Source organism: Cetorhinus maximus, chromosome 3, assembly GCF_964194155.1.
Source record: "Cetorhinus maximus chromosome 3, sCetMax3.hap1.1, whole genome shotgun sequence".
Taxonomy (NCBI): Eukaryota; Metazoa; Chordata; class Chondrichthyes; order Lamniformes; family Cetorhinidae; genus Cetorhinus; species Cetorhinus maximus.
In genome coordinates, this window is record NC_135881.1 from 103581700 (window position 1) to 103599166 (window position 17467).

A 17467-nucleotide genomic window follows, 5' to 3' on the forward strand; every position below is an offset into this window, starting at 1 on the left:
ACCTGTCATCCTGGGAGGAAGAGCAGGATCTTGTGGCATTGTTTTATCCTGCCTCAGACCTGCCTTTCTGAGAATCCTGCAACTTCCTCACCCAGGCATGTTTCACTTGAGAACTGTGTTTGCTGCATTGAAACCATCCCATCATGATCCTTGGCCCCCCCATCAGCAAACCTCTTCCTTACAAACACGATTCCACCCATCACATTCACAGCCTTACCTTCTCATTAGTGGGGCTCACGTCATTCAGGTGCATTTACCTGATAACAGTCAATGTGTTATCCAACAAAGTTAATGCCATGACGATAAGTAAGTCTCAAGAACTCAAGCCATCCTTGAAATAAAGTGCTTCAATGGCACATTAACAAATACAATGCAATAAACATACAAGTGATTCCTTTTGTTCAACTAAGACCTTTTCCTCTTAAGTTTTCATCTTATTCCTATATGGTATTACACACATGGCTTCAGCAGAATTGGAGACAGGGTGTCGAGCAGCCTTGAGAAGAACCCCCGCTGCCATCAGCCCTTTCTCCATCTTCCCTCTCAGGGCCCACCTGCACTTCCCTACTAACCAAAAGTGGAGAGTATTTGGCTACATTTGAGCATAACGTTTAGCTATCAAGGTGAGTCTTTGTCTAATGCTTTGCAAAGTAGCAACCAACTTGTGCAGGCCATTGTTGTGGGCCAGCATCTATTCAGTGACCTGCCACATCTGATTCTTCAGGAGGTTGGCCACTCTTTCAGTGGAGGTGGTTATTTGCACATATGCCTGAGGCATCACGGTACTCCTACTAGAGATGGACTCCTCAATTTTCTATGAAAGAGCATGCATGCCTTGGGAAATTCTGACAGGGACACACACATTTCCCCTTGCTGCTCCACAAGCTCATTGCATTATCCGGAGGCTCAGCATCTGTGTCCAGGTGAGCAAGGCTTGAAGTGTCCTGCACCCTCCAACAGGGATACTCCCTTCTCCAGCTCATGTGTGATGTGCTCCTTACCATGTGCCACCCTATCTAAACTGAGAATCTGGACCCAAAAAGGATTGTGCATCTGCACTAGTGGAGGGTGCAAAAGAGTAATGTGACAGTGCATTCTTCTGAAGACTCCACAGCACCTTCAACTCCTCTGGCATTTTTAATGCACCTGTGGGAGATGAAAGACATGAGTTAGTGCTGAACTTTAGTGAAATAAGGTACCAAGGCAGCATAGTTCATAGCATGACATTTGATGCACTGGTGACATCAATTTAATATGATAAACAACAGCCAAGTGCCAAGTTTCAGTGTGACATTGAATGCTGTCACCAGTCCCTGGGGCCACCCCCGTCTCTCCATTGCCGACAGCCTGTCCTGCTGATCTGCAGGGCTTCTTCCTCCAGCAAGGTCAGGATGGTCATGACTGCAGCTCCACTTCCAGTTCTGTGCCTGTCCCTTTAGTTGTGGATGCGAAAAGACAGAGTTAGAGACCTCACACCCCTAACTGATTGCTGAGGATGGAAGGTGAGCATTTGAGGAGGGTGACTGGAATGGTAGTGAGAGGTCATAAGGTTGCAGTTAAATGTGAATGCTGTCTTTTGACATGGAGATATGAGGTGGAAGCTGGAGAGAAAGCAACGTGTGTGACTAACGGGTCAGTTATAGCAGTCGTTTAGAAGACTGCTAGGGAGATTGAGAGGGTGATGGCTGCCAGCTGAAAGTTGCAGGACACTCACCTTGCTGGACCTCATGAGGTGATTGAACCTTTAATGGCACTGGATCCTGGCCCTCGCCAGCACACTCTTCTGCAACTTCATACCATGCCTGCTTGGCAAGACTGGCTGACCTCTTCCATCCATTCTCTAGGAGGAGGACTTCTCTCCGTGCTCTTACTACTTGCAGCATGATCTTCAAGGATGAAACTTTGAACTAGGGTCGGGAGGAGGGGTGGGTTGGGAAGAGGAAGCCTTTCACATCCATGACCTGGCTCTTTCTTCGCTCATACTGCTTGTTTTTCTCCAAGCAGGTGCTGCCAGTGGGAGCCCTGCTCAGCGCCTGTTAGGTGGGTCATCCCACGCATCCTCCATGATTGATCGAGGAACCTGAAGACAGGCTGCTAATTGTTTTGTTCTGGGAAAGTACATGAAGATGTTGGGTTCTCGACCCTGAATAGTTTTGCCATTGCAGGAAGGGATGAAGTTGATATGATTCCACCCATTGTGTCTGAATATCTTAAGAGCTGGAGGGTCATAAGATCATTAGAAATAGGAGCATGAGTAGACCATACGGCCTCTTAAGCCTGCTCTGCCATTCAATATGATCATGGCTGATCTTGGGCTTCAACTTCATTTTCCTGCTCGGTCCCCATACCTCCTGATTCCCTGAGAGGCCAAAAATTTGTCTACTCAGCCTTAAATATTTTCAATGATGCCACATCCATAACTCTCTGGGGTAGAGAATCCCAAAAATTCACAACCCTTTGAGTGAAGAAATTACTCTTCATCTCAGTTTTAAATGATTAGCCCCTTATCCTGAGACTGGGTTTTTATGTTCTCAGTTCTCTAGTCCGGAGAAACAACCTCTGTGCCTGCCTTGTCAAGCTCCTTCAGAATCTTATGTTTCAATGAGATCACCCCTCATTCTTAACTCCAGGAGTACAGGCCCAACTTACACAGCTTCTCACCATATTCTTGTTCTCTAATCATTAAAGGCCAATTTGCCATTTGCCTTCCTAATCGCTTGCTGTAGATGCATAATAACTTTGCGTTCCTTGTAGGAGTACACTCAAGTCTCACTGAACGTCTACATTTACAAGTTTCATGCCTTTTAGGAAATATTGTGTTTTGGTATAATCTGCATTTTTCAGGGTTCTCGCCTTTATCTAACTGCTCTTATGCTGTTGAAGTATTAAAATGTCCATGTTGCTTTTTACCCTTCAGAATAATATTTTAACCTATTTCTGTATGGTCCTATATTGATCCATGTGAACCCCCTATACATTTTTCCTCTTAAAGGATTTGGAGAAATCAATCTTTCTTCATATTTTGTTTCTGATTCCATTCAGGGTTATGCTCATTTAACCTTCATTTCCTGATCCAAGTGTGAAAGTGTACCGCATGCTCAGGTTTATTTATTTAAGAGTCGCATGTGACTTCTATTGAGGCATTGCACAACTCTTATCACCTCCCTATCCTGCGATAATCAGTTTGGTTGAACTGATCTTTAACTTTAAAGTCTGCTTTTTAAATATATCACAAAATGCATCAATCAAACTGCTACCTCTAATCTGTAGTAATCTGAAAAAAAGTTTCTCATTTTTTTCACAACCCTATCGAGCATAGTGCTAAGAGGCGTGGAGAAATCTTGCCCAAAGATGGCCCTTTGCACAAGAAGTTCAGTAGAATGGACCTCCCAAGAGTGCACATACACTCTGGAAATCAGGCAGTGGTTGTATTTAGAAATCTTCAACGCAGACTGGATAAGAACAGTGCAGATCTGTCTGAAATACAAAGAATGGTGCAAAGCTGATTGTTCCATGCTTCATAATCTATTGATTGTGTATTTGAACTTTGAACACACCATTTCCTCAATTAATCTTGACATTAAATGTTCAACATTTACTTATGATGACTTATCCAACTCTATTGAAAGAGTGGGAAGTGTGACAAAACGTTCTTTGTAAGCTTTAACTCAGTATTTGCCAGGTATGAAATTGTTTTAAACCAGGCCTTTTCGCATGGGGTTGGGGAGGGGCGCATTTCCATTTTTTCTCTCACTCGAGGGGCCAGTGAGCAAATTTCAGAAAGATAAGGGTTGGCATAACATTAAACATGAATTTCCAAAAAAAATTGAAGTAAGAAGAAAAGGAACAACTTGCTGAGCAAAAATAAGGCAATGTCAGTGCAATAAATTGATAATGTTTTTAAAGAAGAGCAATTCAGAAAGATGACCATTAGTGTGTGAGAAGGTCAAAATATGCATGTCTGGCTCACTCCCAGTCTCGGGTGCTCACTCACCCACTGTGTGAGTGGGCGTGAGTATGTGTTGGTGTGTGAGAGTGAGTGAGCACCTGAGATTGGGAGTGAAGCCAGACACACATGCACATGCGCGCACACACACGTTCTCACACTCTCTCACACTCTCGCACTCGCTGTCTCACACTCATACAGACACACACTCTCACTATCTTATTCTCTCCCTCTCCCCCTTTCTCACACATATACACTCCCTCACACTCTCTCTCACACAGTCTCCTTCACTCTCACTTGCTCTCTTTCAAACACAGACACGCACACACACAAACTCTCGCTGCTCGCCCCCACCCCCTCTTGTGCTCTCCCCCCTTGCTCTCTCCCCCTCACGCTTTCCTCCCTGTGTTCTCCTCCCTCATGCTCTCCACCATCATGCTCTCCCCCCTCGCACTCTCTCTCTCCCCCTCTTGCACTCTATCTCCCCTCTCGCACTCTCTCCCCCTTGCACTCTCACTCTCTCGCACTCTCTCTCTTGCACTGTCTCTCTCTCGCACCCTCTCGCTCTCTCTCACGTCTCCTCTCGCTCTGTCTTGTCTCCTCTCGCCCTGTCTTGTCTCCTCTCGCCCTGTCTTGTATCCTCTTGCCCTGTCTTGTCTCTGCTCGCCCTGTCTTGTCTCTGCTCGCCCTGTCTTGTCTCTGCTCGCCCTGCCTTGTCTCCTCTCGCCCTGCCTTGTCTCCTCTCGCCCTGCCTTGTCTCCTCTCGCCCTGTCTTGTCTCCTCTCGCCCTGTCTTGTCTCCTCTCACCCTGTCTTGTCTCCTCTCACCCTGTCTTGTCTCCTTTCGCTCTGTCTCGTCTCCTCTCGCTCTGCCTTGCCTTCTCTCTCTCTCTCTCTCTCGTATTCTCTCTCTCTCGTATTCACTCTCTCTCGTATTCTCTCTCGTATTGTCTCTCTCTCGCGCTCTCTCTCGCACTCTCTCGCTCTGTCTCGTGTCTCCTCCGCTCTGTCTCCCGTCTCCTCTCGCGTCTCCTCTCGCTCGGTCTCGCGTCTCCTCTCGCTCGGTCTCTCGTCTCGTCACGCTTGGTCTCACGTCTCCTGTCGCTCGGTCTCGCCTTCACTCTCTCATATTCTCTCTCTCCATCTCGCGCTCGCTCTCTCGCGCTCTATCTCTCTTGCGCTCCCTCTCGCGCTCGCTCTCTCGTGCTCTCTCACTCGCGCGCTCTCTCACTCGCGCTCTTTATCTCGTGCGCTCTCTCTCGCGCGCGCTCTCTCGCTCTCTCTCTCTCTCTCTTGGGCTCTCTCTTGCCCTCTCTCTCGCGTGCTCTCTCCCTCTTGCGCTCTCTCTCTTGGACTCTCTCGCACCCTATCTCTCTCTCGCACTCTTTCTCTTGCACTCTCTCTCGCACTCTCTCTCTCGCGTCTCCTCTCGCTCTGTCTCGTCTCCTCTCGCTCTGTCTCGTCTCCTCTCGCTCTGTCTCGCTTCTCTCGCTCTGTCTCGCTTCTCCCTCGCTCTGTCTCGCTTCTCCCTCGCTCTGTCTCGCGTCTCCTCTCGCTCTGTCTCGCGTCGCCTCTCGCTCTGTCTCGTGTCTCCTCTCGCTCTGTGTCGTTCTGTCTCGCGTCTCCTCTCGCTCTGTCTCGCGTCTCCTCTCGCTCTTTCTCGCGTCTCCTCTCGCTCTTTCTCGTGTCTCCTCTCGCTCTTTCTCGCGTCTCCTCTCGCTCTTTCTCGCCTCTCCTCTCGCTCTGTCTCGCGTCTCCTCTCGCTCTTTCTCGCGTCTCCTCTCGCTCTGTCTCGCGTCTCCTCTCGCTCTTTCTCGCGTCTCCTCGCTCTTTCTTGCGTCTCCTCTCGCTCTGTCTCGCGTCTCCTCGCTCTGTCTCGCGTCTCCTCTCTCTTTCTCGCGTCTCCTCTCGCTCTTTCTCGCGTCTCCTCTCGCTCTGTCTCGCGTCTCCTCTTGCTCTGTCTCGCGTCCCCTCTCGCTCTGTCTCGCCTTCTCTCTCATATTCTCTCCCTCTCGCGTACTCTCGCTCTCTCTCGCGTACTCTCGCACTCTCTCGCGTACTCTCGCACTCTCTCGCGTACTCTCTCGCACTCTCTCTCTCGCGTACTCTCTCTCGCACTCTATCTCTCTCTCTCGCACTCTATCTCTCTCTCTCGCACTCTATCTCTCTCTCTCGCACTCTATCTCTCTCTCTCGCACTCTATCTCTCTCTCGCACTCTACCTCTCTTTCTCGCACTCTACCTCTCGCGCTCTCTCTCACACACAGACAAACACACACAAACTCTCCCATTCTCTCTCTCTTTTTCTCTCTCCCACACACATCCTTCTCTCACTCTCAAATATTCCCACACTCACCTTCGCACTCTCGCACTCCCTCTCTCTCGCGCACTCTCTCTCGCACTCTCTCTTGCACTCTCCCTCGTACTCTATCTCTCTAGCGCACTCTCTCGCGTACTCTCGCACTCTCTCGCATACTCTCGCTCTCTCTCGCGTACTCTCACTCTCTTGCATACTCTCGCTCTCTCTCGCGTACTCTTGCTCTCTCTCGCGTACTCTTGCTCTCTCTCGCGTACTCTCTCGCACTCTCTCTCGCGTACTCTCTCTCGCACTGTCTCCCTCGCACTCTCTCTCGCACTCTCCCTCGCACTCTCTCTCTCGCTCTCTCACACTCTTTCTCTCTCACTCTCTCGCACTCTCTCTCTCTTGCACTCTCTCGCACTCTCTCTCGCACTCTCTCTCGCACACTCTCACTCGCACTCTCTCTCACGCGCTCTCTCTCGCGCTCTCTCTCGCGCACTCTCTCTCGCGCACTCTCTCTCGCGCACTCTCTCTCGCGCACTCTCTCGCGCACTCTCTCTTGCGCCCTCTCACGCTCTCTCTCTCACGCGCTCTCTCTCGCACGCTCTCTCTCGCGCTCTCTCGCTCTGTCTTGTGTCTCCTCCGCTCTGTCTCCCGTCTCCTCTCGCTCGGTCTCGCGTCTTCTCTCGCTCGGTCTCGCGTCTCCTCTCGCTTGGTCTCTCGTCTCCTGTCGCTCGGTCTCGCCTTCACTCTCTCATATTCTCTCTCTCCATCTCGCGCTCGCTCTCCCGCGCTCTATCTCTCTTGCGCTCGCTCTCTCGTGCTCTCTCACTCGCGCTCTCTCTCACTCGCGCTCTCTCTCACTCGCGCGCTCTTTATCTCGTGCGCTCTCTCTCGCGCGCTCTCTCTTGGGCTCTCTCTTGCCCTCTCTCTCCCATATTCTCTCTCTCTCGCGCTCTCTCGCTCTGTCTCGCTTCTCCTCTCGCTCTGTCTCGCTTCTCTCGCTCTGTCTCGCTTCTCCCTCGCTCTGTCTCGCTTCTCCCTCGCTCTGTCTCGCGTCTCCTCTCGCTCTGTCTCGCGTCTCCTCTCGCTCTGTCTCGCGTCTCCTCTTGCTCTGTGTCGTTCTGTCTCGCGTCTCCTCTCGCTCTGTCTCGCGTCTCCTCTTGCTCCTTCTCGCGTCTCCTCTTGCTCTTTCTCGCCTCTCCTCACTCTCGCGTCTCCTCTCGCTCTTTCTCGCGTCTCCTCTCGCTCTTTCTCGCGTCTCCTCTCGCTCTGTCTCGCGTCTCCTCTCGCTCTGTCTCGCGTCTCCTCTCGCTCTGTCTCGCGTCCCCTCTCGCTCTGTCTCGCCTTCTCTCTCTCATATTCTCTCCCTCTCGCGCTCTCTCGCTCTGTCTCGTGTCTCCTCCGCTCTGTCTCCCGTCTCCTCTTGCTCGGTCTCGCGTCTCCTCTCGCTCAGTCTCGCGTCTCCTCTCGCTCGGTCTCTCGTCTCGTCACGCTTGGTCTCACGTCTCCTGTCGCTCGGTCTCGCCTTCACTCTCTCATATTCTCTCTCTCCATCTCGCGCTCGCTCTCTCGCGCTCTATCTCTCTTGCGCTCCCTCTCGCGCTCGCTCTCTCGTGCTCTCTCACTCGCGCTCTCTCTCACTCGCGCTCTCTCTCACTCGCGCTCTTTATCTCGTGCGCTCTCTCTCGCGCGCGCTCTCTCGCTCTCTCTCTCTCTCTCTTGGGCTCTCTCTTGCCCTCTCTCTCGCGTGCTCTCTCCCTCTTGCACTCTCTCTCTTGGGCTCTCTCTTGCACTCTCTCGCACCCTATCTCTCTCTCGCACTCTTTCTCTTGCACTCTCTCTCGCACTCTCTCGCGTCTCCTCTCGCTCTGTCTCGTCTCCTCTCGCTCTGTCTCGTCTCCTCGCTCTGCCTTGCCTCCTCTCTCTCTCCCATATTCTCTCTCTCCTGTATTCTCTCTCTCTCGCGCTCTCTCGCTCTGTCTCGTGTCTCCTCTCGCTCTGTCTCGCTTCTCTCGCTCTGTCTCGCTTCTCCCTCGCTCTGTCTCGCTTCTCCCTCGCTCTGTCTCGCTTCTCCCTCGCTCTGTCTCGCGTCTCCTCTCGCTCTGTCTTGCGTCTCCTCTCGCTCTGTCTCGTGTCTCCTCTCGCTCTGTGTCGTTCTGTCTCGCGTCTCCTCTCGCTCTGTCTCGCGACTCCTCTCGCTCTTTCTCGCGTCTCCTCTCGCTCTTTCTCGTGTCTCCTCTCGCTCTTTCTCGCGTCTCCTCTCGCTCTTTCTCGCCTCTCCTCTCGCTCTGTCTCGCGTCTCCTCTCGCTCTTTCTCGCGTCTCCTCTCGCTCTGTCTCGCGTCTCCTCTCGCTCTGTCTCGCGTCTCCTCTCGCTCTTTCTCGCGTCTCCTCGCTCTTTCTTGCGTCTCCTCTCGCTCTGTCTCGCGTCTCCTCGCTCTGTCTCGCGTCTCCTCTCTTTCTCGCGTCTCCTCTCGCTCTTTCTCGCGTCTCCTCTCGCTCTGTCTCGCATCTCCTCTCGCTCTGTCTCGCGTCCCCTCTCGCTCTGTCTCGCCTTCTCTCTCATAGTCTCTCCCTCTCGCGTACTCTCGCTCTCTCTCGCACTCTCTCGCGTACTCTCTCGCGTACTCTCTCTCGCACTCTATCTCTCTCTCTCGCACTCTATCTCTCTCTCTCGCACTCTATCTCTCTCTCTCGCACTCTATCTCTCTCTCTCGCACTCTATCTCTCTCTCTCGCACTCTACCTCTCTTTCTCGCACTCTACCTCTCGCGCTCTCTCTCACACACAGACAAACACACACAAACTCTCCCATTCTCTCTCTCTTTCTTTTTCTCTCTCCCACACACATCCTTCTCTCACTCTCAAATATTCCCACACTCACCTTCGCACTCTCGCACTCCCTCTCTCGCACTCTCTCTCGCACTCTCTCTCTCGCACTCTCTCTTGCTCTCTTGCACTCTCCCTCGTACTCTATCTCTCTAGCGCACTCTCTCGCGTGCTCTCGCATACTCTCGCTCTCTCTCGCGTACTCTCACTCTCTCGCATATTCTCGCTCTCTCTCGCGTACTCTCGTTCTCTCTCACGTACTCTTGCTCTCTCTCGCGTACTCTCTCGCGTACTCTCTCGCACTCTCTCTCGCGTACTCTCTCGCGTACTCTCTCTCGCACTGTCTCTCTCGCACTGTCTCTCTCGCACTCTCTCCCTCGCACTCTCTCTCGCACTCTCCCTCTCTCTCACACTCTTTCTCTCGCACTCTCTCTCTCTTGCACTCTCTCTCGCACTCTCTCTCGCACACTCTCACTCGCACTCTCTCCCGCGCTCTCTCTCGCGCCCTCTCTCTCTCACGCTCTCTCTTGCGCTCTCTCTCTTGCGCTCTCTCTCTCACGCTCTCTCTCGCGCTCTCATGCTCTCTCTCACGCGCTCTCGCGCTCTCTCTCGCGCACTCTCTCGCGCACTCTCTCTCTCGCGCACTCTCTCTTGCGCCCTCTCACGCTCTCTCTCTCACGCGCTCTCTCTCGCACGCTCTCTCTCGCGCTCTCTCGCTCTGTCTTGTGTCTCCTCCGCTCTGTCTCCCATCTCCTCTCGCTCGGTCTCGCGTCTCCTCTCGCTCGGTCTCGCGTCTCCTCTCGCTTGGTCTCTCGTCTCCTGTCGCTCGGTCTCGCCTTCACTCTCTCATATTCTCTCTCTCCATCTCGTGCTCGCTCTCCCGCGCTCTATCTCTCTTGCGCTCGCTCTCTCGTGCTCTCTCACTCGCGCTCTCTCTCACTCGCGCGCTCTCTCACTCGCGCGCTCTCTCACTCGCGCGCTCTTTATCTCGTGCGCTCTCTCTCTCTCTTGCCCTCTCTCTCGCGTGCTCTCTCCCTCTTGCGCTCTCTCTCTTGGGCTCTCTCTTGCACTCTCTCGCACCCTATCTCTCTCTCGCACTCTTTCTCTTGCACTCTCTCTCGCACTCTCTCTCTCGCGTCTCCTCTCGCTCTGTCTCGTCTCCTCGCTCTGCCTTGCCTCCTCTCTCCCATATTCTCTCTCTCCCATATTCTCTCTCGCGCTCTCTCGCTCTGTCTCGCTTCTCCTCTCGCTCTGTCTCGCGTCTCCTCTCGCTCTGTCTCGCGTCTCCTCTCGCTCTGTCTCGCGTCTCCTCTCGCTCTGTCTCGCGTCTCCTCTCGCTCTTTCTCGCGTCCCCTCTCGCTCTGTCTCGCGTCCCCTCTCGCTCTGTCTCGCGTCTCCTCTCGCTCTGTCTCGCGTCTCCTCTCGCTCTGTCTCGCGTCCCCTCTCGCTCTGTCTCGCCTTCTCTCTCTCATATTCTCTCTCTCTCGCGCGCTCTCTCGCGCTCTCTCTCTCGCGCTCTCTCTCTCGCGCTGTCTCTCTCTCTCGCTCTCTCTCGCGCACTCTCTCTCGCACTCTCTCACGCTCCCTCTTGCGCTCTCTCTCGCACTCTATCTCTCTCTCTCGCACTCTATCTCTCTCTCTCGCACTCTATCTCTCTCTCTCGCACTCTATCTCTCTCTCTCGCACTCTATCTCTCTCCCTCTCGCACTCTATCTCTCTCCCTCTCGCACTCTATCTCTCTCGCACTCTATCTCTCTCGCACTCTATCTCTCTCGCACTCTATCTCTCTCTCTCGCACTCTATCTCTCTCGCGCACTCTATCTCTCTCTCGCGCACTCTATCTCTCTCTCTCGCACTCTATCTCTCTCTCTCGCACTCTATCTCTCTCTCTCGCACTCTATCTCTCTCTCTCGCACTCTATCTCTCTCTCTCGCACTCTGTCTCTCTCTCTCGCATTCTATCTCTCGCACTCTACCTCTCTTTCTCGCACTCTACCTCTCGCGCTCTCTCTCACACACAAACACACACAAACTCTCCCTTTCTCTCTCTCTCTCTTTCTTTTTCTCTCTCCCACACTCATCCCTCTCTCACTCCCAAATATTCCCACTCACCTTCGCACTCTCGCACTCTCTCTCTCGCACTCTCTCTCTCGCACTCTCTCTCTCGCGCACTCTCTTGCTCTCTTGCACTCTCTCTCCCTCGTACTCTATCTCTCTAGCGCACTCTCTCGCGTACTCTCGCACTCTCTCGCGTACTCTTGCACTCTCTCGCGTACTCTCGCACTCTCTCGCACTCTCTCGCGTACTCTCGCTCTCTCGCATACTCTCGCTCTCTCTCGCGTACTCTTGCTCTCTCTCGCGTACTCTCTCGCACTGTCTCTCTCGCACTCTCCCTCGCACTCTCTCTCTCGCACTCTCGCACTCTCCCTCGCACTCTCTCTCTCGCACTCTTTCTCTCACACTCTCTCTCTCGCACTCTCTCCCTCGCACTCTCGCACTCTGTCTCTCTTGCACTCTCTCTCTCTTGCACTCTCTGTCTCGCACTCTGTCTCGCACTCTGTCTCGCACTCTCACTCGCACTCTCTCTCGCGCGCACTCTCTCGCGCCCGCTCTCTGTCTCGCTCTCTCTCTCATGCTCTCTCTCGCGCACTTTCTCTCTCTCGCGCACTCTCTCTCTCTCGCGCACTCTCTCTCTCTCGCGCACTCTCTCTCTCGCGCACTCTCTCTCTCGTGCACTCTCTCTTGCGCCCTCTCTCACGCTCTCTCGCGCGCTCTCTCTCGCGCTCACTCTCTCGCGCTCTCTCTCACACTCTCTCTCACGCTCTCTCTCTTTCACGCGCTCTATCCCGCGCGCTCTCTCTCGCGCACTCTCTCGCACACTCACTCTCGCGCACTCTCTCGCGCACTCTCTCTCTCGTGCACTCTCTCTCGCACACACTCTCGCACTCTCCCTCGCGCTCTCTCGCACTCTCACTCGCAGTCTCTCGCGCACTCTCTCACTCGCACTCTCTCTCTCGCACTCTCTCCCTCGCACTCTCTCCCTCGCACTCTCCCTCGCACTCTCTCTCGCGCCCTCTCTCTCGCGCTCCATCTCTCACGCGCTCTCACTCGCGCGCTCTCTCTCTCGCGCACTCTCTCTCGCGCTCTCTCTCTCGCGCTCTCTCTCTCGCGCTCTCTCTCTCGCGCACTCTCTCTCGCGCACTCTCTCTCGCACACACTGTCTCGCACGCTCCCTCGTGCTCTCTCTCTCTGGCACTCTCTCTCGCACTCTCTCCCTCGCACTCTCTCCCTCGCGCGCTCTCTCCCCCCTCGCGCGCTCTCTCTCTCCCCCCTCGCGCGCTCTCTCTCTTGCGCGCTCTCACTCGCGCGCGCTCTCTCTCGCGCGCTCTCTCTCTCGCGCACTCTCTTACTCTCACACTCTCGCGCACTCTCTCTCTCGCGCACTCTCTCTCGCACTCTCTCGCACACACTCTCTCGCACGCTCCCTCGTGCTCTCTCACTCTCACTTGCACTCTCCCCCCTCGCGCGCTCTCTCCCCCCTCGCGCGCTCTCTCTCTCCCCCCTCGCGCCCTCTCTCTCCCCCCTCGCGCGCTCTCTCTCTCCCCCCTCGCGCGCTCTCTCTCTCCCCCCTCGCGCGCTCTCTCTCCCCCCTCGCGCGCTCTCTCTCTCCCCCCTCGCGCGCTCTCTCTCCCTCCTCGCGCGCTCTCTCTCCCCCCTCGCGCGCTCTCTCTCCCCCCTCGCGCGCTCTCTCGCCCCCCTCGCGCGCTCTCTCGCCCCCCTCGCGTGCTCTCTCGCGCACTCTCTGTCACGCTGTCTCTCTCTCGCGCTCTCTCTGTCTCGCGCACTCTCTCTCTTGCGCACTTTCTCGCTCACTCTCGCGCACTCTCTCTCGCGCTCTCTCTCTCGCGCTCTCTCTCGCGCTCACTCTCTCTCGCGCGCTCTCTCATGCTCTCACGCTCTCTCTCTCTCGCGCTCTCACGCACTCTCTCACTCTCACGCTCTCTCTTTCACGCTCTCTCTCTCATGCACTCTCGCTCGCTCGCTCTCTCTCACGCGCTCTCTCTCGCGCACTCTCTCTCTCGCGCACTCTCTCTCGCGCACTCTCTCTCTCTCTCGGACTCTCTCACTCGCACTCTCTCTCTCGCGCTCTCTCTCGCGCGCTCTCTCTCGCGCACTCTCTCGCACGCTGTCTCTCGCGCACTCTCTCACGCTCTCTCTCTCGGGCACTCTCTCTCTCGCGCACTCTCTCTCTCGCGCACTCTCTCTCTCGCGCACTCTCTCTCTCTCTCACTCTCGGACTCTCTCACTCGCACTCTCTCTCTCGCGCTCTCTCTCGCGCGCTCTCTCTCTCTCGCGCGCTCTCTCTCTCGTGCGCTCTCTCTCTCTCTCGCGCGCTCTCTCTCTCGCTCTCTCGCGCTCTCTCTTTCACTCTCTCTCTCGCACTCTCTCTCGCTCACTCTCTCGCGCACTCTCTCGCACACTCTCTCTCTCGCACACTCTCGCGCTCTCTCTCTCGCACTCTCTCTCGCACTCTCTCACTCGCACTCTCTCTCTCGCACTCTCTCTCTCGCACTCTCTCCCTCGCACTCTCTCTCTCGCACGCTCTCTCTCGCACGCTCTCTCTCGCACTCTCTTTCGCGCACTCTCTCTCTCGCACTCTCTTTCGCGCACTCTCTCTCTCGCGCACTCTCTCGCACTCTCTCTCTCTCGCACTCTCTCTCTCTCGCACTCTCTCTCTCGCACTCTCTCTCTCTCGCACTCTCTCTCTCGCACTCTCTCTCTCGCACTCTCTCCCTCGCACTCTCTCCCTCGCGCTCTCTCTCTCGCGCTCTCTCTCTCGCGCTTTCTCTCTCGCACTCTCTCTCTCGCACTCTCTCTCTCGCACTCTCTCACTCGCACTCTCTCTCTCGCACGCTCTCTCTCGCACGCTCTCTCTCGCACTCTCTCTCTCGCACTCTCTTTCGCGCACTCTCTCGCGCTCTCTCTCTCGCGCGCGCTCTCTCTCTCTCTCGCGCGCGCTCTCACTCGCGCGCGCTCTCTCTCGCGCGCTCTCTCTCGCGCGCTCTCTCTCTCGCGCACTCTCTTACTCACACACTCTCGCGCACTCTCTCTCTCGCGCACTCTCTCTCGCACTCTCTCGCACACACTCTCTCGTGCTCTCTCACTCTCACTTGCACTCTCTCCCTCGCGCGCTCTCTCCCCCCTCGCGCGCTCTCTCTCTCCCCCCTCGCGCGCTCTCTCTCCCCCCTCGCGCGCTCTCTCTCCCTCCTCGCGCGCTCTCTCTCCCCCCTCGCGCGCTCTCTCTCCCCCCTCGCGCGCTCTCTCGCCCCCCTCGCGCGCTCTCTCGCCCCCCTCGCGTGCTCTCTCGCGCACTCTCTGTCACGCTGTCTCTCTCTCGCGCTCTCTCTGTCTCGCGCACTCTCTTGCGCACTTTCTCGCTCACTCTCGCGCACTCTCTCTCGCGCTCTCTCTCTCGCGCTCACTCTCTCTCGCGCTCACTCTCTCTCGCGCTCACTCTCTCTCGCGCGCTCTCTCATGCTCTCACGCTCTCTCTCGCGCTCTCACGCACTCTCTCACTCTCACGCTCTCTCTTTCACGCTCTCTCTCTCATGCACTCTCGCTCGCTCGCTCTCACGCGCTCTCTCTCGCGCACTCTCTCTCGCGCACTCTCTCTCTCTCTCGCGCACTCTGTCTCGCGCACTCTCTCGGACTCTCTCACTCGCGCTCTCTCTCTCTCGCGCTCTCTCTCGCGCGCTCTCTCTCGCGCGCTGTCTCTCGCGCACTCGCTCACGCTCTCTCTCTCGCGCACTCTCTCTCTCGCGCACTCTCTCTCTCGCGCACTCTCTCTCGCGCACTCTCTCTCTCGCGCACTCTCTCTCTCTCACTCTCGGACTCTCTCACTCGCACTCTTTCTCTTGCGCTCTCTCTCGCGCGCTCTCTCTCTCTCGCGCGCTCTCTCTCTCGTGCGCTCTCTCTCTCTCTTGCGCGCTCTCTCTCTCGCTCTCTCTCTTTCACTCTCTCTCTCGCACTCTCTCTCTCGCTCACTCTCTCGCGCACTCTCTCGCACACTCTCTCTCTCGCACACTCTCGCGCTCTCTCTCTCGCACTCTCTCACTCGCACTCTCTCTCGCACTCTCTCTCTCGCACTCTCTCACTCGCACTCTCTCTCTCGCACTCTCTCTCTCGCACTCTCTCTCTCGCACTCTCTCTCTCGCACTCTCTCTCTCGCACTCTCTCCCTCGCACTCTCTCTCGCACTCTCTCTCTCACACTCTCTCTCGCACACACTCTCGCACTCTCTCTCTCGCACGCTCTCTCTCGCACTCTCTCTCTCGCACTCTCTTTCGCGCACTCTCTCTCTCGCTCACTCTCTCGCGCACTCTCTCGCACTCTCTCTCTCTCGCACTCTCTCTCTCGCACTCTCTCTCTCGCACTCTCTCCCTCGCACTCTCTCCCTCGCACTCTCTCCCTCGCACTCACTCGCACTCTCTCTCTCGCGCTCTCTCTCTCGCGCTTTCTCTCTCGCACTCTCTCTCTCGCACTCTCTCTCTCGCACTCTCTCACTCGCACTCTCTCTCTCGCACGCTCTCTCTCGCACGCTCTCTCTCGCACTCTCTCTCTCGCACTCTCTTTCGCGCGCTCTCTCTCTCGCGCGCTCTCTCTCTCGCGCGCTCTCTCTCGCGCGCGCTCTCTCGCGCGCGCTCTCTCTCTCGCGCGCTCTCTCTCGCGCGCGCGCGCTCTCTCTCTCTCTCGCGCGCTCTCTCTCTCGCTCTCTCTCTCGCGCTTGCTCTCTCCCCGTCACCCGCTCTCTCTCCCCCCTCGCGCGCTCTCTCCCCCCCCTCGCGCGCTCTCTCCCCCTCCCTCGCGCGCTCTCTCTCCCCCCTCGCGCGCTCGCTCTCCCCCCTCGCGCGCTCTCTCTCCCCCCTCGCGCGCTCTCTCTCCCCCCTCGCGCGCTCTCTCTCCCCCCTCGCGCGCTCTCTCTCCCCCCTCGCGCGCTCTCTCCCCCCTCGCGCGCTCTCTCTCCCCCCTCGCGCGCTCTCTCTCCCCCCTCGCGCGCTCTCTCTCCCCCCTCGCGCGCTCTCTCTCCCCCCTCGCGCGCTCTCTCTCCCCCCTCGCGCGCTCTCTCTCCCCCCTCGCGCGCTCTCTCTCCCCCCTCGCGCGCACTCTCTCCCCCCGCGCGCACTCTCTCCCCCTCGCGCGCTCTCTCTCCCCCACTCGCGCTCTCTCTCTCCCTCCCCCCCTTGCGCTCTCTCTTTCTCCACCCCCCTCCTGCTCTCTCTCTTCTCCCTCACGCTCTCTCTCCCCCCCTTGCGCTCTCTCACCACATACCCCCACCCAGCCTTCTCAGCCTCTGTGTCTCCGAACAGGCCCCGCAACATGTCTCTCCCCACAGCCCCTGCCAGCCCCCTGCCACCCTCATGCCCAGCCAGCCGCTCTCCTTGTCACTCCTCCTCTTGAAACCCCCTTTTTCCACCGTAGTCTCACTGCTGCTGGTGTTCGCTGCTTCTCCAACCACAGACTGCTGATTGGTTCACTCAATAGGCACTCAGCCTTTGTTTAAAAATTTGGTACCAGATTTACACATTTGAATTTTTTTTGATGCAGTTTTTTTTCTTCTCAGGGTCCTGGATGCTGTTCTGATCTGGCAGTGTCATTTCACTACATTGATCCCAAGACCATGTACTATTTGGAATACATGACTTACCATCTACGACCTTATGGCTACAAGTTTAGGTATAATCCAGACTCCCTACCAAAGAAGCTGGAGTAAACAAAATAAATTTCTGTACTGGTTCTGTTTCAGACACACAGCAATTGAAGAAGTTGTAAAAATGCAAATGTTAGAAATTAATGATGAAGACTTTGATGATCATCAAAAATGTTTTAGAACTTCTCTTCATGCAAGTTACACTGGACCATACAAGCCTTACAATGCACCAGAATTATATGTAAGGTTAGAATTCACATGAATGGAAGCTAATAGCTGATGGCACCAATCAGATTACTTTCAATTGTATTTTCTGCTGGCTTGAAGTAGCTAGCAAAAAATTTTGTATCATTATAAATAAAAGCATTTATAGCTCTCCCATGACTTAGTGGAAAATATACTACCTTGACTCTTGGTGTTTAGTCACAGAGTAGAAATGTAGCTAACTTAATTGCTAGACTTAGCTGGGTTACCTAAACTCAGCAACAGTTGAGACCACCACAGTTGGCTTCAGTTTTGCTGGGCTAGGAAGGATTAAGAACATTCAGATTTCCTATTTCTGATCACAGTGATTCCTGCTGGAAAACATGCACATTGGATGGAAATAAGATCAGATAGTGACATTTGTAGGTGAACAACTGCTCTGTGTCACACACCTAAATGGCCATTTGGGACAACACTGGAGAAC

At 55.4% G+C, this 17467-nt stretch overlaps 1 protein-coding gene across 4 annotated transcripts in view; it reads left to right on the plus strand.

Moving 5' to 3' along the window:
- The window catches only part of LOC144678831 (glycoprotein-N-acetylgalactosamine 3-beta-galactosyltransferase 1-like), a 47814-nt gene extending 30654 nt beyond the window's left edge, over nucleotides 1-17160 (plus strand). For all 4 annotated transcript variants that reach the window (XM_078538782.1, XM_078538783.1, XM_078538785.1 and 1 more), the window contains one exon: nucleotides 16693-17160. In XM_078538782.1, coding sequence (XP_078394908.1) covers nucleotides 16693-16842 — 150 coding nt within the window. In that variant the 3' untranslated portion in view covers nucleotides 16843-17160. The remainder of the gene's footprint in view (nucleotides 1-16692) is intronic.
- The last annotated feature ends 307 nt before the right edge of the window (nucleotides 17161-17467 follow it).